The sequence below is a fragment of the Antechinus flavipes genome, chromosome 3, assembly GCF_016432865.1.
Source record: "Antechinus flavipes isolate AdamAnt ecotype Samford, QLD, Australia chromosome 3, AdamAnt_v2, whole genome shotgun sequence".
In the NCBI taxonomy this organism is placed as follows: domain Eukaryota; kingdom Metazoa; phylum Chordata; class Mammalia; order Dasyuromorphia; family Dasyuridae; genus Antechinus; species Antechinus flavipes.
In genome coordinates, this window is record NC_067400.1 from 254,316,487 (window position 1) to 254,339,108 (window position 22,622).

General features: G+C 36.8%; 1 protein-coding gene and 1 long non-coding RNA gene across 2 annotated transcripts; one reads left to right on the top strand and one right to left on the bottom strand.

The window, feature by feature from the left end:
* Nucleotides 1-2,359: 2,359 nt before the first annotated feature.
* On the bottom strand, nt 2,360-13,407 carry LOC127553872 (uncharacterized). Its single transcript, XR_007951836.1, has 3 exons — nt 12,074-13,407; nt 6,297-6,386; nt 2,360-2,768 (listed from the first exon to the last, which is right to left on the bottom strand). It is a non-coding gene; the product is annotated as an uncharacterized LOC127553872 (long non-coding RNA).
* Nucleotides 13,408-13,673: 266 nt separating this feature from the next.
* On the top strand, nt 13,674-17,913 carry DNAJC28 (DnaJ heat shock protein family (Hsp40) member C28). The gene is made up of 2 exons (XM_051984943.1): nt 13,674-14,013; nt 16,339-17,913. Exon 2 carries the CDS (start codon nt 16,374-16,376, stop codon nt 17,523-17,525), a length of 1,152 nt encoding a protein of 383 aa, XP_051840903.1. The 5' UTR covers nt 13,674-14,013; nt 16,339-16,373; the 3' UTR covers nt 17,526-17,913.
* Nucleotides 17,914-22,622: the final 4,709 nt, after the last annotated feature.

The window sequence follows — 22,622 nt, forward strand, 5'->3', positions numbered from 1 at the left end:
CTTAAATTTGCTGCTTAAATATTAGCAATGCAATAATACAGTTTTCTAAACCGTGCTATTTTCCCCACCTCCCGAAGGAATGGTTGGTAGGGTTGAGCTGTGAAACATGGGCAAAATTTTTTAATAATTTTAGTACAACTCCTACATTAATGAACCTGGTATTTTAAATGAAAATGAAGTTTAATAAAGTTAACAAAAGTAAGACTGACACAACACATTTAATCCAAATAGAGTGCAGTGATTGGGAAAAGGAGAGCATGCTATCATTGTGTTACAAATGAGAATAGGGTGAAGTCACTGACCCTAATCTTCCTATGCATAGTCCCTGTCACTTATATCCTCTGATTTTTAGTGAAGTTGGATAACTGAACAAGATCCTCCTCCAAAAATCAGGGAGTAACTTTTTAAGGAGATTGGGCATTCTAATGCTGATCTAATGACTCCCACCACTCTCTGTGAGCACAAGGACTCAGAGAAATTCCCTGGTGGTCAAACAATGGAATGCTAACCCCTCCCAGGCATGCCCACTGTGTCCTAGCAGATTACCTATTATTTAGCAAATGGAAGTGGTGTCTAAATCTGGCAAAGATTCTGAGCTTTATTATCCATTTTGGGTCTTAGTTTGCTCAACTATAAAACGAGGATGTTGAACTTGGTGACCTCTAAGAGATCTTCCATCTCTAAATCTACTATCTTATAAAAGCAATAATGAAGCACAGCAATAATTTACACTAGTTTACATTTAATATTTCATTGAGTATTGCTATAAAAGTAATAAATTCTAACTTTTATGTGAAAAAGCTGAAAAAGTCATTTGCATTTAGTGTTTAATGGAAAGTATAGAGCTTGACAATTTAAAAAAATTAGAAATCATTAGTCTAGTAGAAAGTGAGTTCTCTAAGAATAATGACTATTTTTTCAATTAATCTTTGTATCCCTAGGGCCTAACAGAATGTTTTGTACCTATGAGTCACTTAAGAAACACGTGCTAAGTGTTTGAAAATTATCCCTGAATTACAAGCGTTTTCATAATGGCTACTTTACTATGTATATGCCATGAAGTGACCTCCAAATCCTTAAGGAGATGGAAAAGGAGGAAATTTTGATTGGGAAGGAGTGGAATCCAGGAGAGGAAGGTCTCACGGGAGAGGGAATATAATCTGTGCTGGCAAATAGTTCTATAAAATTTCTGTTACACATTCATCCTAATTTTCTCTATTTTGTTATCAACAGCAATGTCCTCCAAACTATTTTTTATTCTCCACCTCATGAATAAACATGCTTTTTAGTACATTTATTTATATAATTAATACAATTAGCCAAAATTAAGTAAATTATGTAACATTTATATATCATATACATTAAAAGCACACACAAAAATAAACCTTTTAAAAGGATAAGATGAAATTAAACAAAATTTAAATATTTTATCTTAATGCTATAGAAAACTTTTTTCTTTTACTAAAATATTATTCATAGTAATATTTTGTGTGAGAGTGACATGCTTTGTTATTTTCAAAAAATTACCATGTATGTATTGGGGAAGACTGTAAAAACACAATTATTTGTTGGTGATTAATTACTGATTTGGTCAATGTAGCAAAACCAAGTAGATAAATTTTTGGATAATTTTTATTGAAAGATGAAAACAATCAAATCAAAGGCCATAGCATACAAAATAGTTTTTCAACAGTGATGTTTCCCTGCATATATAATATTCAGTATATGAATAACACTATAAAAACAACTTGCAAAAGTGAATTGTCTCTGATGGGGTCAGGCTGCCTACAAAGGCATTATTTGAAGGCAGTGAAGTGATTTGCTAGGCTCACAATGGGTGAAGAGTAGGTATGATTATGTTGAAGATTAGCTAGCTCCCCAAGCAACTTTTTTAAGGCAAATAAGATTCAACTTTGCTACTCCCTCTAGATCTCTGCATCCTTCAACCCCTCTCCTTTTTTTTTAGTCTTTCTTATGAGAATATAAGCTCTTTCAGAGTAGAAACCATCTTGTTTTCTTGCTCTCCGTCCTTAGCATTGTATCTGACACATAATTAATCTTTAATAAGGGCTGATTGAAGGGGGCCAATTTATACGTCCCCAAGGAATTAGGGACAGTTGAGATTTTTCCCCTAGTTTCTCATCTAAGGAATATTTAAAGTCTTAAGTAAATTCTCATCCTATGGCTCAGGTTTTGGTCAGGTGAGGTTAATGTTAACAGAAGACAGACTTTTATTTCTTTATTATTATTATTAATTAAAGCTTTTTATTTACAAAACAAATGCATGGGTAATTTTTCAACATTGATCCTTGCAAAACTTTCTGTTCCAAATTTTTTCCTCCTTCCCTGCACCCGCTCCCCTAGATGGCAGATAGTCCAATGCATGTTAAATATGTTAAAATATATATTAAATCCTATATATAGACATACATACATATTTATACAGTTACCTTACTGCACAAGAAAAATTGGATCTAGGAAAAAATAAACAAACAAAACTGAGAAGGAAAATAAAATGCAAGCAAACAACAGAAAGCACGAAAATGCTATGTTGTGGTCCACACTCAGTTCCCACGGTTCTCTCTCTGAGTATAGATTGGTCTCTTCATCACTGAATAATTGGAACTAGTTTGAATCATTTCTTTATTGAAGAGAGCCACATCCATCAGAATTGATCATCATATAGTCTTGTTGTTGCCATGTATGATGATTTCCTGATTTTGCTCATTTCACTTAGCATCACTTCATGCAAGTCTGTCCAGGCCTCTCTGAAATAGAAGACAGACATTTAGTAAACCAGAAGTTGCAGAAGCAATGGCCTTGAGTCCCAAATAATAAAAATTAATAAAAGGAAATTTAAAATTCTCAACAAAAGTACTTGTCATGGGAGAAATCGTTCTGAGTTTGAGTCCATGTACTAGTTTCATGTACACAGAAATTTGGTTTTGACACTAATTAGCTGTTAGTTTCTTCATTTGGAAAATGAGGGGACTAATAAGTCAAAATTCAAAAATTTCCATTACACACCTTAAAGATAAAGATAAAGAAAAACAAAATGATCTTATTGTTGAATACTTTTTAGGAAAGCAAGTAGTCTATTTTATTTTATAAAGATTTTTAAGGAAAATTACTTTCCTATCTAAAGTCCTTACTCAGAAAAACAAACTACTCAGAATATCTCAATCAATAAACATTAATTAAACACTATTTGCCAGGCACTGTGCTAAGACTGGGAATACAAAAAGAGATCAAAAAGCATTCCCTGTTTCTTAAGGAACTTACAATCTAATGAGAAAGAAAACAAATTTTATATGTGTGTGTCTCTGTAGGTATGTATGTGTTTTGACAAATAGGAAAGAATCCAGAGGGAAGGCTCTAAAATTAAGGGGAATGGGAATGGCTTTGAATGGGACTGATTGGATGAAGTATTTCTCAGTATTGAGTCACATGATCTTTGTTCCCAGAGCTGGGACCTTGCGGAGGTCATTTGATCGCTGGAGGAATGAACTTTGAACCCTGAGGTACAAGAAGATGCAGGAAGTGACATAACCTGTGGGAGGCAGCCAGCATTGATGATCATTGGTCAAAGATGATTACATTCTTTCAGTCTATCCAATGAGAAGGCTGGAGTCTTTTGCTTTTAAACCCTGGACAAGCTGGAAGCTGGCTACGTTTCAGGAGCACATGGTGAGAGCTGGGATGGCTCCCAGGTGTGTCTGGGTCTCTCCCTGCAGGGATTAAATAAATGCTTTCTCTTTGTACCTAATGATGTTTCTGATTAGTTCATTGGGAGGGGGGCTCTTGCACTCAACCTGTTCCACACAGCTTTCTGTAAAAGCTGGGTTAATTGGGACTAAAAGAAAACCAAGGGATTCAGTAGATGAAGTTGAGGAGGGAGAGCATTCCAGGCAAGGGGGTCAGCAGAGAAAATGTTCAGAGCTGAGATATATGATCTTTTTAAAGGAATAACAAAGAGGCCAGTGTCACTCGAGTGAAGAGTACATATTGGAAAGTAAGATGTAAGACTGGAAAGAGAGGTAGGGTCAAAGAGTATTTTGTATATGCTCCTGGAGGCAATAGGGAAACAATGGGACTTATGGAGTAAGGAATAGTGATGTGATCACATCTGCATTTTAGGAAAATCTCCATTCCTGAAATAGAGAGGCTGCCTGGTGAGTGAGGGTGAATATTTGAGAAATGTTGTAAAGGTGAAGTTGACAGCCCTTACCAAAAAGGTTAGATATGGGGGAAGGGAATGTTTAAGCGTTCAGAATGGCCAGTAGGTGTTCAAAATTACCAGAATACCAGCCAGAATGACTGGTAGAATAATGTTGCTCTTTACAATAACAGGAAAGGCAAGAGTAAATGAAAAAGTAATGAATTTTGCTTTAAACATGTAGAGTTTAAGGTGATTTCATATATATGATATTCATTTCTAGATGTCTGAAAGATAGTTGAAAATGTAAGATTGGAATTTAGGGGAAAGGTTGGGGCAAGTTTAGCTGGATAAAGAAAGATAGATGGGATAGATAAAAGGACAATCTGGAGAAAGTAGTATTCAGAAAATTCTTCCCAAGGTTTCTGCTGCTAACTCAACTCTTGTTTGACCCCACCTCCCTCAGGCCCCTCTCTCTTGCCCTTGAAGGGTGGAGTACCTCCTCCCAATACCTTCCTTTTTATCTGGCAGAAAGTAGATTCTCAGATCACTCCACCCTACATTTGCTACCCAGCTAGATTTTAACTTCCGAACAAGATTTTCTTCTACAGGTACTTCTTATTATTCAGTCATCTCCTCCTTTCCCGTTTCCTGTCCTCCCAACCTTACAGTAACAAAAGAAAAGAACTTTTGTTAGTTCTAAGATTCATCTGCTTTTTTAAAAATCTATTTAGTGGGGCATGTGTGGGATAAACCAGGGAAACAGTGATTTAGGTAAGGCTACAAATAAATGATTTGAAGTTGATCAGGTGGCCAGAACTTACTATCTTGGAAGGAAGCTTCTAATAGAATACCCTAGGAATCTATCTTTGGTTCTATCTTTATCATGTTTATTCAAAGGTTAGGGTGGATTCTTTATCAGATATAAAAAGAGCCCAAAGGGGAGAGGAATAGCTGTTTTAATCTAAAGTATTCAATGAGTTAATGGCAGAGCTGAAGCTAGAACTTGGATCTCTAGACAACCAATATAGTCTTCTATCTGAAGTTGCACACAACTGTATTGTGCCATAGTTCTCTTTTAATGTCCTGACCCAGTTTCTCTAATTGTCCTATTTAGTTACTCTGCCTCGGGTTATAACCTTTCGTTCTTAATGTTTGATGAGATAAAGGCTTTATATCTTTAGGCTATAATTGTAATGCTGTAGAAACTGAGCGAGACAGAGGTTAGAGACCAATTCAATAGTTTATTAAATGGAGAGAGATACTGGGATCAGATGGATCTTGGTCCCAGGGCTGGATGACACTGTCATCTCAAAGAATCCAGCCCCGAGTACTGGGACAGCAAGCTTTTATTATGGGATAACAAGAACAGTGGCATAATGGGGGAGGTACCTAGATAGGGATAACCTAATGTTGGGGAAGGCCCCTAGGATGACACAATGGAGGGAGATTACTGATATTCTAATGACATCTAAAATGGATAATCCTTTATCCTGTCAAACATTAAGAAGGAATGTCTATAACCTAAAGATATAAAACCTTCATCTCATCAACCATTTAAGAGGGAATGATTATAGTCTGGGGTTTGGGGGCAGAGCAACCAAGAGCAACCTTTATCTCATTAAACATTTAGAGGGAAAGGTTATAACCTGAAGCAGAATAACTAAATAGGACAATTGGAGAAACTGGGTCACGACATTAAAAAGGAACATTATGATTCCTTCTAAATGTTTAACAGGATAAAGGTCTATCCATTTTAGACATCATTAGAATATCAGTAACCTCTCCAGTACCTCCCTCCATTATGTCATTGTTCTTGTTATCCCATGAAAGAGTCTTGCTGTCTGATATTCAGGGCTGGATTCTTTGAGATGATAGTCTCGTAGCCCTGGGACCAAACTTGGATCATTTGGTCCCAGAAAATCTCTCCATTTGATAAACAAATTGTTCTCTGTCTTGCTCAGTTTCTCCAACATTATATTTGCCTTTGCATGCCAGATCTGTTCTGAGTATTCTTTTAGGCAGTTTTTAAATGTGAGAAATAATTTTACTGTTGCCTATGCAGGCTAGATTTAATTAACTTTCAAGTATGAGATCTTAGAAAGAACAATAGCTTGTTAAAGAAGTTCTGTTAACTTACCTGAAAAGGGGTCATGTGCCTCTAATTAGGTAAAATATGTAGCAAAAAAAGATCTGACTTCTGAAGGCTTCAACTCTGGCCAAGCTAGAACTTGGGAGAAGTCCATTGGGAATAATGGCCACATGGGGCCAGAGAGAGAGAAAGAAATCATTAATAAAACAACTGGATAGATCTCTAGAAGAAAAGCAAGGTTTATTTACATTCTTGAGAATGGGAGTCCTACCCATCAAGCAGACAATAGAAGGGAGGAGGCACTGTAGGGAACGAAGCTTTTAATCCCTAATTCAAATTCCCCTCCCACCACTGACCCTCATCCTTATTGGCTGAGGATCTTACATTCTAAATGTGGGAACTATTCAAGAAATTGAACTTGACCAATAAGTACATAGGTGCCCATATTTGGCTGAAATAGGGAGGATAACAAGAAGGGGACTTAAGTATGCCCTTGGGGGATAACAGGGAGAGGATAGCAGGGAGGAAACTTTAAGTATGTCCTTAAGTATGCCCTTAGAAAAATAGCAGGGAGGAGACACTTTAAGTATGCCCTTGACTTAATACTTAAAAGTCCTTCAGGCCTACTCAAACTTTGAAATAGATGAAGCCTTACTCGATTTTCACAACTGTCTTGAAAGATCTCACTTTATCTCGTTCAAAACTATGCTGTTTCATTCTTTGAAATACCATAGGAAAAGCAGTTTTGTATTATTGGGAATTTAAAGCTGTATTTAGTTTGGTTCAGAGTTTGTTACCTATATTATAGCACTATAAGTTATGCTTTAAATCCAGCACTGCTGGACATGTGGGTTTTATGGAATCTTCTCCCTCCTCCCCACTGATTTCTGCTATTTTAAATGTTGGGTGGGGTAGCGATCTTTTGTCTTCAAATGTAAAGATTTAAACTCGCCCCCCTCCCCCCTACTGCTGTTACTTCAGCTATTGGAGCATCTAGTTAGGCTGGAGTGAAGTTTAGTTTGACTTCCTCTCCCCCACCTGTTTCTTTGGAGGAGGAGTGGGGGGAAGGGCAGCCATATGGAATCCTCTCCTCCCCCCTCCCTCTAAACTGTTGCAGATATTATTTTTTTGTTTTGTTTTGTTTTATCAAGTTGTCGCTACCTGATTCTTGGTTAAAAGCAGCAAACTGATTTGTATAAATATAAGGTTATGGTAAATATCTGTTTAGGATTTATTATTGGAGATAAAATTTCTTGGGTTTGTAGTTAATATGTCACTGCATTTTTTTTCCTCCTGTAACTGATTTCTATAATTAGAGCAATGGTCAATAAGAAATTGTTAATATTATGTCATACCTTGCTGTTTCCAATCTGGCTATCTATAATCAATATATCCTAAATACTTGAGCAAATAAGTATTTAGTCTGGTCATCTATCGGTTACTAGATATTGTGTCTGGATATTCATGGTTTTTTTAAGATTTATAACTAATGAGAGGCCACATCTTGGAGCAGTCCTTGTGGACTAGTCTTTCTATCTCAGACTGTTCTAACTTTTCTTTCTTAGATTTGGTCAAATTACAGATATATTGAATTACTTCTGGGACCTAGATCAAGCTTTGATTGTTAGCATGCCACACTACACCTATTCCCCTCCTTGGACTGAGCATCTTTGCCCATTTTCAGCAGGAAGCAGCTTTTGAGAAAACCATCCCCCTTTCCCCTGATGTAATTTGGACTGATATGGGGGAGTGGGAAAGTGGTTGAATTATTAGAATTTTAACTGTATTACTGTGTATTTAAGACTTGAGATGGAAACTGTTAAACTTCTGTAACTATTGCTGTTATCTTGAGGGATTATTAGTTTGTTGTATGTATATGATTTATATGTGGGATGGTTATTTGATAACTCCATTTTGTGAGGAAAAAAAAAGGAGGAAGAAATAGGAAATTGGGGAAACTCGTGTATTTTCTTAGGTACTTCTGCCTTACCTCCCATCTTACTAGTTCAGATTTAATTGAAGTCCTTTAAACAGTCCTTTCCATTTTTTACTCCTTGCTTAAATTTACTGGACTATGATTTGCTGGTTATGCTTTAACTTTGAAATCCCTTATTCTGTTGGAATTGCCCTGGCAGATTCAGTTTTGGGGATTATTTTTTTAGGAACAACCAGAAATCGGATACCTGTCTTGGGATTGGCAGTCTCTCTGATCTATTTCTCCACTCCTGTTACCCCAGGTCCTTAATTAGTATTTTAACATACTTTAAAGGATCTTGTAGTTTGCTGTCAGGCCTCTAAAAGTTTGGGGTTTGCCTGCCTTGGTCTAACTGTGCATAATCTGCTCAGAAATCTGATCCTTTCTACAGCCCTGTCTGTTCCTCTGGGCAGGGACAGGACAAGTGGAGCTACTCCAAGCCTCACCCTTCTCCCCTGGAGAGGCCCCTCTGAATGAGCAGCACAACTGTCTTGAGCCCTGATGCTCTGTAAGCAAAAGCTGAGTCATGCACAAATGACCACAGACCTAACTCACAGTGATGCTCCCCAACTGCATAGGACCTGACATGATTGCAATAAGGAACTTTGTAACTCTGGGGTTATCAGGAAGAGACTTGACCTTGCCATAAGTCCTTGCATTGTTCTAGCTTTATTTTGACTTTTATTTGGTCTATTTACTTTACATAGGGTTGGTCAAGCAGAACCAGGAGATCATTATACACTTCGACAACGATATTGTATGAGGACATATTTTGATGGAAGTGATGTCTTTGACAAAGAGACCTGAGTTTCAATTGATAAATGACGGACAAAAGCAGCTACACCCAAAGAAAGAACACTGGGAAACGAATGTGAACTATCTGCATTTTTGTTTTTCTTCCCGGATTATTTATACCTTCTGAATCCAATTCTCCCTACGCAACAAGAGAACTGTTCGGTTCTGCAAACATATATTGTATCTAGGATATACTGCAACATATCCAACATATAAAGGACTGCTTGCCATCTAGGGGAGGGGGTGGAGGGAGGGAGGGGAAAAAAAAAAATCGGAACAGAAACGAGTGTCAATATAAAGTAATTATTAAATAAAAAATTAAAAAAAAAAATTATGGTGCTAAGACTTTATAGAGGAAAGTAATTCAAAGATTTGAATAATTAGGAGAGAGAATGTGGAATTTTGTGCCACAGTTCCCTTTTAATGTCCTGACCCAGTTTCTCTAATTGTTCTATTTAGTTACTCTGCCTCAGGTTATAACCTTTCCTTCTTAATGTTTGATGAGATAAAGGCTTTATAGCTTTAGGCTATAATTATTTCTTCTTAATGTTTGACACGATAAAGGTCTATCCATTTTAGACGTCATTAGAATATCAGTAACCTCTCCAGTACCTCCCCCATTATGACATTGTTCTTGTTATCCCATAAAAGAATCTTGCTGTCTGATATTCAGGGCTGGATTCTTTGAGACAATAGCCTCGTTCAGCCCTGGGACCAAACATGGATCATTTGGTCCCAGAAAATCTCTCCATTTATTAAACTATTAAATTGTTCTCTAATCTCTGTCTCGCTCAGTTTCTCCATCATTACAAGAGGAAGAATACTAAATTAGTATTAATAGATCCTCGTCCCATTACACAATGAAGTCAGCAAGCATTTATTTAGCACCTACTGTGAGCCAGACACTGTGCTAAGTGCTAAGGATACAAAGAAAGTTAAAAGATCCTGCTCTCAAGGAGTTCACAATGTAATGGAAGGAACAATAGGCCAAAAAAAAAAAAAAATGTACAAATAAAGTAGGTACAGGATAAATGGGAAATAATCTACAGAGGGAAGGTACCAGAATGATAAGATCTATAGGGTGTTCAAGGAAGACTAGCACCTCTGGTATAAGGGCTTGGCAAGCCCTTTTCAGGACTGCTCATTTACTTTTGGCAAATTTACCTGTCAATTAACTCTCATCTATGGCTCCAAGGGGGTATGCAACCTATAGCCTGCACAGTGGCCATACTCTGTACAACCATATCATGAGGTCAGGTTGAAGACTTCAAACCTAAGGGGGGTTTTATCTAAAGCATGTGAAGACTTTCCTCATTGAAATGATGTAATTGTATCAACAGCTATGAAAGTGGCTGAAGTGCTTTGGAGCAACTAAGAACTTGGTCAGATATGAAAAACACCAAGATTATCCATTGCATCCCAGTCATCTTGCTTTTGTCTTGCCATTGGACTTCAATGGGTGTGGAAGAGAGAGGCTTAGTAACTTTAAGCCAATTCAAGGGCAAAGTCATCATCCTGGGAAAAAATGAAGGTTCAAAAACAAATGTTAATTTACTGAGTGAAAACAGAAGCTGTTTTTGGTCTGGTATAAAAGGTGTTGACCAAAAGTCACATTTACATAAGATGTGGGTAAGAACTTATTTTATTACAGGAGAAAATGTTGAGGTTCAAAAGGAGACTAGTGTCGCAAGGAGACCCCAAGAGGTTGGGGTCACAGACTAATGTCAAAGAATTTGAACCCATCTCCAAGTCAAGGGGCAAAGTTTATGGTAATTGTGATGCCAATTGAAGCAGGCTAAATTCCAAAAGAATTTAGCAAAGAACCAGGAGCAAAAAGACAAATTTATCCATTTCTTCATGTCATTGATAGGCTAATTTTATGGTTCAGAGGTAGAATTGAGGAGTAGTCTCAGGAATTTGGTTATCACTGATCTATAGATTATCTAACTAACAGTCAGCAATGTTTGTAGGACTTTCTTAAGGCCAGAAGATTTTAGAATCTACAGACAGATTGTTAGAACAACAGCTTTCTAAGGTCAGAGGACTTTAGGATTATTGCTATATTTCCCATGGAAGCTGTACCCTATTAAAAGGGACATGTATGTGGGAACTCCTTATAACAAGGAGATTGCCCTATTGTGTAACAACAAAAAGAGAAGGTCTTCTCATAGGAGTGAAGGACAATCCCATACAAAAAAATGACATGGGAGGAGGAAGGGAGTAGGAGGGCCTGGGACTGTTGGACACAGAGAGGATGTATATCATTTTCTGAAAGAGTTCCAGCTGCAGTTTGTCAGTCTGGACCTGATTCAACTTCAAGGGCACTGAAAATTTAATAGTGTTTAGTTGCAAAAGATCAATGTTAAGTTAGTTTGGGAGGGCCTCATCTCTCGAAAATAAAGCAAAAGAAAACAGGTCCAGGGAGGGGACCTTCAAAATGTTTATGCTAAAGGCTTTATAATAATTAAATATCTTTTTCCTTTTGCTAAAAATTGTACCTTTTTTATTTATACATCCTTTATCTATCTGTAACCTGTGCTGTCTTATTACTGAAATGTCCAGGAAAGACCTTAAAAATTCTTTTAATACTGAAAAACTCTCAAGCTGAAGTAGTCTTCTTACCTTTTTCTTATCTGATAGTAAAGTATGGAGAATGTGGTTCAGCTGTATAGAGGACCCCTTTTGTTAAATTTTGTGTGAACACTTACATCTCGGAAATCAAGATTGAGTATATTGTTTTATTGCTAAAATTTAAGAAAGTAATGGAGAAAATATTGGTATTTGATTTGATTGCTATTAATTATGATTTGATTACCATTATAAATTAAGTTTATACACAACATATAAATTAAGAAAGAGTTGCTACAAACATTTTTGCACAAGTCAGTCCTTTTTCCTCCTTTAAGATCTCTTTGGAATAGATCTCGTAGAGACATTGCTGGATCAAAAGGGTCACATTTTGATAGCTCTTTGGGCATAGTTTCAAATTGCTCTCCAGAATGGATTGGTTCACACTTCCACCAACAACATATTAGGTTTCATTCATATATCTCACCTTATTCAGCCATTCTTCAATTGATATGCATTCCTTCAATTTCCAAATTTTTTGTCACCACAAATAGAGCCACTAGAAATATTTTTTTCATATGAAATTCTTTTTTCCCTTTTTTATGATCTCTTTGGAATACAGACCTAATAGTGGTATTGAAGCGCGTCAGTCCCTTTAAGAAACTATTTCCTATTGATCTGTGATTCCTTTCAGATTCTCAACCCCTCCTGGCTGAGGCATATCCTCACCAGACAAGTTGTCTTTCGAGGATGCCAGAGCCTTTGATTCAATTAAAAATCCTGGTCAAAAAGCATCCCTTTGAATTCCAATAGGAGATCCGGGCTTGTCCCAGCACCCCCTGGATTTGAACCAAATTGGGCTCTCCCAGCCCCCACTGGTTCTGATCTGCTCCGGTTGTCCCAGCACTCACCAAGACACCCAATATAATAAGCTTCCAACAACTAAAGTCTTTGCAGATGGACCTTGACAGCTCCCTTTACTGCCAGGACTTTCTGTCCACTGACAACTGCATTCTCAGTGCAAAACTCCATTTTCCATAGATCTGCCACTATAGAAGTCAGTCTCCTGGTTAAACTGATTTCTATCTAACAATAAACTTTCATTTTGCAACTAATATTCGGGCATGAGTGAATTCTTTCATTACTAAAACCTGCAACAAATTTAAAGGGGATTCTTAATAACTCTCTTAATAGCCACTAATCTCTAAATAGGAATCTAGACCACTCAAACAGCATCAGTATTGCTGGATCAAAGAGAGTATGCACAATTTTATAGCCCTTTGGGCACACTTCCAAAATGCTGGAAGAAACATTTTAATAAATGGTTTCTTATATATTCATGGTTAAAAAAAGAAAGGAAAAACAGAAACAATAGTCCACGAGTGGCACTTGAGAAAATCTTTCATAGGACAAAGCAGAGTAAATATACAATTCTAATTTTACAGAAGAACCTGGGATAACGGAGAGATCCACAAGTTCACAAGGAACTAAGGCTGATATCTCTAGCTAGAATGGGTAAACTAACACTCATGCTCAGAAAACAGAAGTAACTGACTGAACCAGAAATTCTTTCATCATTAACCAGTTAATCACCTAAATTAAACTTTTCGGAAGTTTCACTCAAGTCAATTCCAGAAAGCTACACTAAAATTCTCATGACAGGTTTTTGATTTGTAATTCTCTCTCCTATTCCGTCCCTAAGGCCCTCCTCCGCCACCAAACATTTAACCAATATACTTTTGATTGTATTAAATGTTGCCTATATTGCTTCCCAACCTCCAATACAAACTTCCAGAACCTCTAGTTACTAAATACTTCTGGTATTCGTACCTCCTAAAAATTAATAAATACAAAGAAACCAACAGACTGTTCTGGAAAACCCCATATTCTTCTTTTCTTTTACGCTGGGGCCAGTCCTCGTCCTCAGTCCCAGTTTTGTCCTCCTCCTCTTCCGTAGAAATAAAGAGAAAAAAACAAAAACCCCCACGTGTCCAGATTCGTCTCGAGAGCTCAACCCAGACTTACACCCTTCCCCCCACCCCCAAGTCCAAACGGCTCAACCATCTGGGAGGGGGGAAGAGAAGTGCTACGGGACCCAGTCATTAAGAGCACTACCAACAAGCTCGAAGAAATAACGACCTGATTCTGTTAAATAAATAAGTGTCTTGTTAAAGATATTAAGTGCTATGGTACGGTGCTTCTTCTCTTTGCCACGTAGAGATAAATTCTCCCTGCGTGGAACCCTTCAAAACAAAGATTCTAATGGTCTGATCCACCGGCTGGGCTGAAGCCTCGCTCTCCCCAAAACTGAAACTGAACCAGCCCAAGGGGAAAGGAGGGCCGGGAAGGACATCTAAGGAAAGCGCATGCGCCACGGCGCACTTATCGGGGAGGGAGCCGAGGCGGCCGCTGAAGGCTTGCTTGAAGGTGAGATCTGGGCTATCCCCGCGCTAGCGAGCCTCGGCCTCTGGCGTAGTGAATTTTATGGTGGGGAGGAGGTAGTCGCTTAGGTTGGGGCCCTAAGGACTTCAGTAACCTATTTATTCCATGGTCGAACTCCTTCGTACCTCCTGCGACATTTTTCGGACTTAAGTGATTATGGAGAGACTAAATCCGAGGCTTCCCAAACCTGGTCTTTTCCCTTCGTCCCAAGTAATGTGTATCCAGTATACAATTTATTAGGCGCCTGCTATGTACCAGGACCGGCTAAGTAAGGGCCGTCCCTTATCCCAAATCCAGAGCAAACAGTATACCTGTTGGAGACGTTCCCAGAGGCACTGGCATCAAAGGGGGAGGGGAAAAGGCTTCTTGCAGAAGCTGGGACGTGAAGGAAGGCAGAGATGAAAAAGGGGTACCGCCAGTGCAAGTGTCTAGAGTCGTGAGATGGGGTGTCGTTTATGGAGTTATTTTTATAAACATTCTGCCTTTGTAAGATTCTGTAAATTGTTTTTTTCTTGGGGGGGGGAGGATTTTGAGGGCTGTGGATTTGTTTTTGTGATACTATTTTGTTGTATTAGGCTTATGCCTTTGGGCATACACTCTACCGACTGAGCCTCAGTTTCTTGAATTATAAAATGGGGATAACTTTTGGAATATCACCTTTAATGGGGATGATAGCACTTGCATTATCTAAATAAACCTTTGTAGACTTCGAGGAGATAAAATAGGCTTTATCTTTGTATTCATTCACACTTCCTAAAATTTCAAGAGTTTTTACTGGTCAGTTTCTCTATCCTCTGGGGGCCTGTCTTCCCTTAATAAAAAAAAAAAAACAAACAACCCCGCCCTCCCCATTTGGACTTCTTAAAGGCCAAATATTCTCCCTTTAGGAGATGGATACTATCTTCTGATGATCATTAGATTGTAAGTTTCTTAGAGACCGAGGCTGTCTATCTCATATCCCTAGGCACATAACTTGGACAAGATTTGGAAATATTCTTAACTAAAAAATATATAAACAAGTTGTTAGAATCCTAGTGTTAACTCAATGGAATTGATACAATGCTTATTGGTTCACACCTTAGAGCGAACCCTTACAAAGTGATAAGTCAGTTGCCTAATGTATGAATACTTGTGAACTCCAATGAGTACTTAAATACATTAGTGAGGTAGAGAATTTGCTAAGTACCACGCTAAATTAGGCAACTGACTTAAATACTTTAGTGAGGTAGAGAATTTGCTAAGTACCATGCTAAATTAGGCAACTGACTTAAATACTTTAGTGAGGTAGAGAATTTGCTAAGTACCATGCTAAATTAGGCAACTGACTTAAATACATTAGTGAGGTAGAGAATTTGCTAAGTACCATGCTAAATTAGGCAAGTTTGCTGTTGCCCAAATTTGCCGTGCCATTTCCAATCTCTGTACATTTACATAAACTTTTCTCATTCTTTTAGAATCCTTATTTTTTTCCCTCAAGATTTTGTTTAGGTTTTGCATTCCCCAGGATGCATACCCTCTCCCACTTTCCTCCCTTTTAGCACTCTATTCTTCCTTAGATGTTCTGATTTCTCTGCCTTTTAATCCTTAAAGCTTCAGAGGTAATAGGGACATCACAATGTGTCTTTGGTTAAAGGGGACTCCCTCTACCAACACAGGCTAACCCATTGTCTTTGCAATAGAGTCTTCCTGAGCTATGAGAGATGAAATAGTTTGTCCAGAGTCACACAGCTATTTTGTGTTGGAAGCTGGATACTTTGGCCCTCCTACCTGGAAAGCAAGCTCTTTATCCACTAGCTAGCTTGTCTCTCAATCCTTAATAGATTTAGAGATGCCCATTTCATCTTTGCAGTTGAAGTAACACAGGTCCATAGAGGTTAAGTAGTTTCAAGTAGTGGAGACACAGCCACTCTTTCCAAAATCAGCATCTTTTCTCTGGACTATTCTGTTTCTATTCTAATATGTATTTATGTATTTCCCCAATTCCCACCTTATAAATAAGTTCTTCAAGGTCTGGGAACTTTTTAACTTTTGTCTTTGTATCTCTAGTGCCTAGCGAAATTCTTTGCAAATAACGGGCACTTTAAAAAATAGTATATTTTACTGTTGCTTTTAATGAAATCATTTGAGAATTGATCATTTTGTGAGCAGTGTTATTTGACAATAAAAATCATACTTGTGCTTCTAAGTTTCAATTGAAGATTCAGTTTTATCACTCCTTTTTTTAATATTAGGGATAAATCATGAAAATAGGCGAAATTACAGTTGTGATATGATTTTTGTTAACTTGTTTTTTATTATATAATTTTACAGGTCATTGCTTAGAATGCAACTGCGTCTGAACAACCATGAAGTGGCTGTGTATAATTATGAGCCCCAAATTAAGATACTCTGTTTTGGTAAATATATCAATGATTCCAAATTGGATGAAAATTGTTCCATGTCCTTATGTCATTATAAATAGAATGATGTCAAATCATAAGCCTAAAAGGAACATCACAGAATATTACAACATACTTAACCTTGATGAAGGCTGTTCTACTCTTGAAGTAAGAGAATCTTTTCATCAGCTTGCCAAGCAGTTTCATCCAGATTGTGGATCCAGTACAGCTGATTCTGCAACATTTATACAGATAGAAGAAGCCTATAGGGTAGTACTTAACCATGTAATGGAGAAAAAAAAGAAAACAAATAAAATTGAGGAAGAGGAGGAAGAAGATATGCTCAAATATAAAACACCACAACATAGGCATTATTTAAGTTATGAAGGTTTTGGTTTGGGGACTCCAAGTCAACGAGAAAAACAGTATAGACAATTTAGAGCAGATCGTGCTAGTGAAAAAGTACTGGAATATCAAAAGCGGAAACTGGAAAACCACTATTATGCTAATAATGTGACTGTTAAAAATGTAAGACAAAGTAAGAATCAAAAAATAACTCAAGCAATTGACCGCTTAGTAGAAGATCTCATTCAGGAGTCAATGGCTAAAGGAGACTTTGATAATCTCAGTGGTAAAGGAAAACCCCTGAAAAAGTTTTCTGGTTGCTCATACATTGATCCTATGACTCACAATTTGAACAGAATTCTGATAGATAATGGATACCAACCAGAATGGATTTTAATGCAAAAAGAAATAAAAGATACAATTGAGCAACTTAGAAAAGACATTCTATTGTCAAGGAATAAACTTGGGCATCCAATGACATCCAGTGAGCTAAAGCAGTGGAGCCAAGATTGTGAAAAGTTTCAAGAAAATATTAAAAAATTAAACAAGCGAGTTAATTATTTTAATTTGATTGTTCCTATTCTGAATAGGCAAAAAGTTCATTTTGATGCAGAGAAAGAAATCGCCAGAGTCCTAAAAAATTATGATAACCTAACAGCAGAGAAGGTGGATGATAAAAGCACAATTAACATTGAATCAAAAAATGTTAAAACAGCTGGATTCAAGACAGGGTTTTTTAAATGGCTAAATCTATGGAAAAGAGTTAAAATATAATGATTTCAAGATTTAGTGCCATTATATTTCAAAATCTTTTTTTTTTTAAAGATATGCTGACTTCAAACATGAGATATGTACTATCACATTTGCAAGAATTTATGTCTGCCCATTTCTGTTTTCTTCTTTTCTCAGTGACTCTGGAACTTATCAAATGAATGAATTTCCAACTAGTTTTTAGGATGCATGTGCACATCAATTATATGTCAAGAAAACCCTCAACAATCCAAAAAATACAAACCCAAGGACACTCATTTTGAGGGGAGAAGAAACCACATTCAACAAACTTTGCACTTAAGATTAGTCATCAGGTAAATGAACTGGGATAAGAATATGGGAGTAGTAAATTCGGGGTATGAGGCCAATAAAGATTGCTTCTACTATTAAACTTTTTTTGCCTTAAGGCTGTGTCTATTCACCCTATATGAACAAACCATTGTTTAACCAGACTATTTTTTCATCTCAATGATTAATGCATCTCATTATTTGATCATTTTGACTGCAGTTATTACTAGAGATACTCAGAATAAAAGGAACAGCCACTTCAGGTCCTGACTCATTTATAGTGCGTATACATAAAGTATAGTATTAGCAATAATGGATTTGTGAATGTGTCCCTACTTTGATAAATAAAGCAGCATTATCAATAAAAGAGAACGTTAATGGAGATAGCTTTTGATTTCTTTAGTTGAGAAATTGTTTAGCCTTAGCAAAATTAACTTTTAGCAAACTGAGCAAAATTGAGTTTCCCCAAATTCCTCTTTTATGATACCTATGTCTTTCAATTGATAGTCCCTCTAAAACAGGAGTGGGGAACCTTTTTTTTTTTTTTTTTTTTTTTGCCAAGGGCCAATCGGATATTTACAACATCATTCATAGGACAGATAAATCATTAACTTAAAACTCAAGCAGTGGAAGATTGTTCTATCTTTCAGCTCCTCATCATCCATGGTTACCTTGGCAGTGCCAGAGCAAATGATTTTGCAGACTCTTTTTGGCCTATGGGCCAGATATTCCCCACCCCTGCTCTAAAAGGATAGAATGGAAATATTAAAACCCAAATAGAAAAGTGGGATATTAACATTTCTAATCACTGTGATTATTAAGAACAGCATATATATATCTGTGTGTGTGAGAAAGACAGGCAGAGACTCAGAGGAAAGAAATAGATGAAAGAGACATTTATATTGAGACTTATAAGGTCATTAGTTATATTCAAAATGACTATGAAATTTATATTGGTAATAAAACCTAGTGATTCACCTCATTTTTCAGACATAAGCATCTCCCTAATGATACTTTCTATACTGCTGCTTTCTATCCTATTCTTGCCTACCATTTTCTTTTTTTTTTTTTTAATAACTTTTTATTGACTGAACCCATGCCAGGATAATTTTTAAAAATTATCCCTTGCACTCATTTCTGTTCCGATTTTAACCATCCTTCCCTCAACCCCTCCCCAAGATGGCAAGCAGTCATATACATGTTAAATATGTCACAGTTTATCCTAGATACAATATATGTGTGCAGAACTGAACAGTTCTCTTGTTGCACAGGGAGAATTGGATTCAGAAGGTATAAATAACCCGGGAAGAAAAACAAAAATGCAAACAGTTTACATTTATTTCCCAATGTTCTTTCTTTGGGTGTGGCTGCTTCTGTCCATCATTGATCAATTGGAACTGAGTTAGATCTCTTTGTCAAAGAAATCCACTTCCATCAGAATATATCCTCATAGAGTATTGTTGTTGAAGTGTATAATGATCTCCTGGTTCTGTTCATTTCACTTAGCATTAGTTCATGTAAGTCTTGCCAGTCCTCTCCGTATTCATCCTGGTGGTCATTTCTTACAGAACAATAATATTCCATAACATTCATATACCACAATTTACCTGACCATTCATTCTCCAATTGATGAGCAACCATTCATTTTCCAGTTTCTAGCCACTACAAACAGGACTGCCACAAACATTTTGGCACATGTGGGTCCCTTTCCCTTCTTTAGTATCTCTTTGGGGTGTAAACCCAGTAATAACACTGCTGGATCAAAGGGTATGCACAGTTTGATAACTTTTTGGACATAATTCCAGATTGCTCTCCAGAATGGTTGGATTCATTCACAACTCCACCAACAATGCATCAGTGTCCCAGTTTTCCTGCATCCCCTCAAACATTTATCATTATTTTTTCCAGTCATCTTAGCCAATCTGACAGGTGTGTAGTGGTATCTCAGAGTTGTCTTAATTTGCATTTCTCTGATGACTAGTGATTTGGAACACTCATATGAGTGGTAATAGTTTCAATTTCATCCTCTGAAAATTATCTGTTCATATCCTTTGACCATTTATCAATTGGAGAATGGCTTGATTTCTTATAAATTAGAGTTAATTATATATTTTGGAAATGAGGCTTTTATCAGAACCTTTAACTGTGAAGATGTTTTCCCAGTTTGTTGCTTCCCTTCTAATCTTGTTTGCATTAGTTTTGTTTGTACAAAGGTTTTTTTTTATTTGATGTAATCAAAATTTTCTATTTTCTGATCAGTAATGGTCTCTAGTTCATCTTTGGTCACAAATTTCTTCCTCCTCCACAAGTCTGAGAGATAAACTATCCTGCTGATAGTTTCTTATAAAAAAAAAACAATATTCCATAACATTCATAGACCATAACTTATTCAGCCATTCTCCAAAAGATGGACATCCATTCAGTTTCCAGTTTCTTGCCACTACAAAAAGAGCTTAAGTTTGCCAGGCCCTTTGCTAAGTACTTTATACATATTACTTTATTTGATTTTGTAACATAAGAGTCTGCCTTGGGGGACACATAGTACCATATTATTGATTTAAGCACACACAAAATTTCAGTACCTTAGGCATATGATATTCTCTGATTTTTAAAGCCATTCTTAATCTTAATTTAAAGTTGTTTCCTGTCTTTCCAAACTCCTTAACACTTTATATCCACATCTTCTATGATCAAATAACATATACTTCTTTGCTGTATTTCCTCACTATGCATGTTCTGGGTTATTTCCCATTCCTGGAACTCTCTCCTTCCTCATCTCTGTCTCCTTGTATCTCTGGCTTTCTTCATGTCCCAGCTAAATTCCCACCTTATTTCTGTAAGAAATTTTTTCCAGATTTTTGTTTCAAGGATGGAGCCAAGATGTCAGAGTAAAGCCAGGAAGCTCCTCAAGCTTTCCCAGTTTCCCTTGAAAACCATATAAAATCAAGCCTCTGAACAGAGTCTGACTGAATGAAACCACTATCCAGCTCAAAATAGATTAAAAGGAGTTCAAGAAAGATCAGCCTCACTGAGATGAAAGAGGTGTTCAGCTCAGCTCAGATGGTGTCTAGAAAAGCCAGTGAGAGAGTCTTAATCACAGCAGATCAGTGACCATTGGTCATGGTTCAGTAGCATAGCAGAGCCAGTCTCAGCATAAAAGGCAAATTGCCCAGGAAACCAGGCTGGAAAGAGCAGGTAGGGCTACCCTCTTCTGTGACCAAAATACTAAACATAAGAGGCCCCTATGCTTAAAGCCAAGGCTCAGAGTGGCATAAGAAGCTTAGGACAACACCCTCCTATCCAGAGCCAGTGCTCTATCTTAAAAGTCACAAAATAGGAAAGAAAAAAGAAAGAAAAAAAGGAAAGAGAAAGAAACAATAAAGAAAAAAGAAAGAGAGAGAGAGGGAGGGAGGAAGGAAAGAAAATGAGCAAGAAAAGAATCTTAACTATAGAAAGCTACTATGGTGACAAGGAAGACCAAAAGACCAACTCAAAATATGTATTAGTCTCAAACGCAGAGGCTTCTTGGAAGTAATTATAAAGGATTTTAAAAGGCAAATAAGAGATAGAAGGAAAATTGGGAAAAGAAATGAGAAGCATGCAAAAATCAGCAGCTTGGAAGGACAAAAGTTGACTGAAGAAAAGAATTCCTTAAAAAAAATACAATTGGCTAAATGCAAAAAAAAAAAAAAAAAAAAGAAAAAAAAAAAAGAAAAAAGAAAAAAGCCCACTGAAGAAAACAATGCCTTGAAAATTAGTCAAATGGGAGATACAAAAATTAAGTAAAGAAAATTATACAATAAAAAATAAAACCAGGCGAATGGAAGCTAATGTCTCTGAGATATCAAAAATCAGTCAAACAAACTAAAAAGAATGAAATAATGGAAGAAAATGTAAAATATCTCATTGAAAAAACAGCCAACCTGAAAAATAGATCCATGAGAGACTATTTAAAATTTATTGGTCTACCTGAAGGCCATGATCCAAAAAAGAGCCTCTATAGCATTCTTCAAGAGATCAAAGAAAAATGTCCTCACATACTAGAACCAGAGGGCAAAATAGTCATGGAAAGAATTCATCAATCACCTCCAGAAAGAGATTTCACAAGAAAACCCCAAGAAATATTGTAGCAAAACTCCAGAAGTATAATCTCAAGGAAAAAAACACTGTGAGCTGCCAGAAGAAAAAAAACAAAACAAAACAATTTAAGTATTAAGGAGTCACAGTCAAGATTACCCAGGATCTGGCAGCTTCTACAATAAAGGATCAGAGGGCCTGGAATATCATATTCTGAAAGGCAAAAGACTTGCAATTACAATCAAGAATCAACTATCCAGTGAAAGTGAGTGAAATTTCCAGTAAAATCTTTCATGGGGAGGAGATGGATTTTCAATGAAGTAAGGGACTTTCAATCATTCAATTGAAAAGATTAAAACTAAGCCAAAAATATGATCTTCAGATACAGAACTCAAGAGAAGCATAGAAAGGTAAATAGGAAGGGGAAAAAAAGCCAATATATTATTTAAAGATTAAAGGTTAAAGTATACGGTTTGTATCCCTAGATGGGACAATGATACAAGTAACTCTTGAGAACTATATCTTTTATTAGGGAAGTTAGAGGGAGCATACATAGACAGAGGATGTGGATACAAATTGACTTTGATGTAATCATATTAAAGAAAAAGACAAGAAGGGGTAGAAAAAGGATTGTAGTGGTAGAAGAGCAAAGGGGAGGTTAAATGGAATAAATTGGACTACATAAAGAAGCACAAAAGACCTATTAAAGGGAAAGAGGAGGGAGATGAATATTGT

Bases quoted from the DNA above. Each gene is read 5' to 3' on its own strand.
- DNAJC28 (XM_051984943.1), top strand. From the start codon at position 16,374: ATGAAGTGGCTGTGTATAATTATGAGCCCCAAATTAAGATACTCTGTT.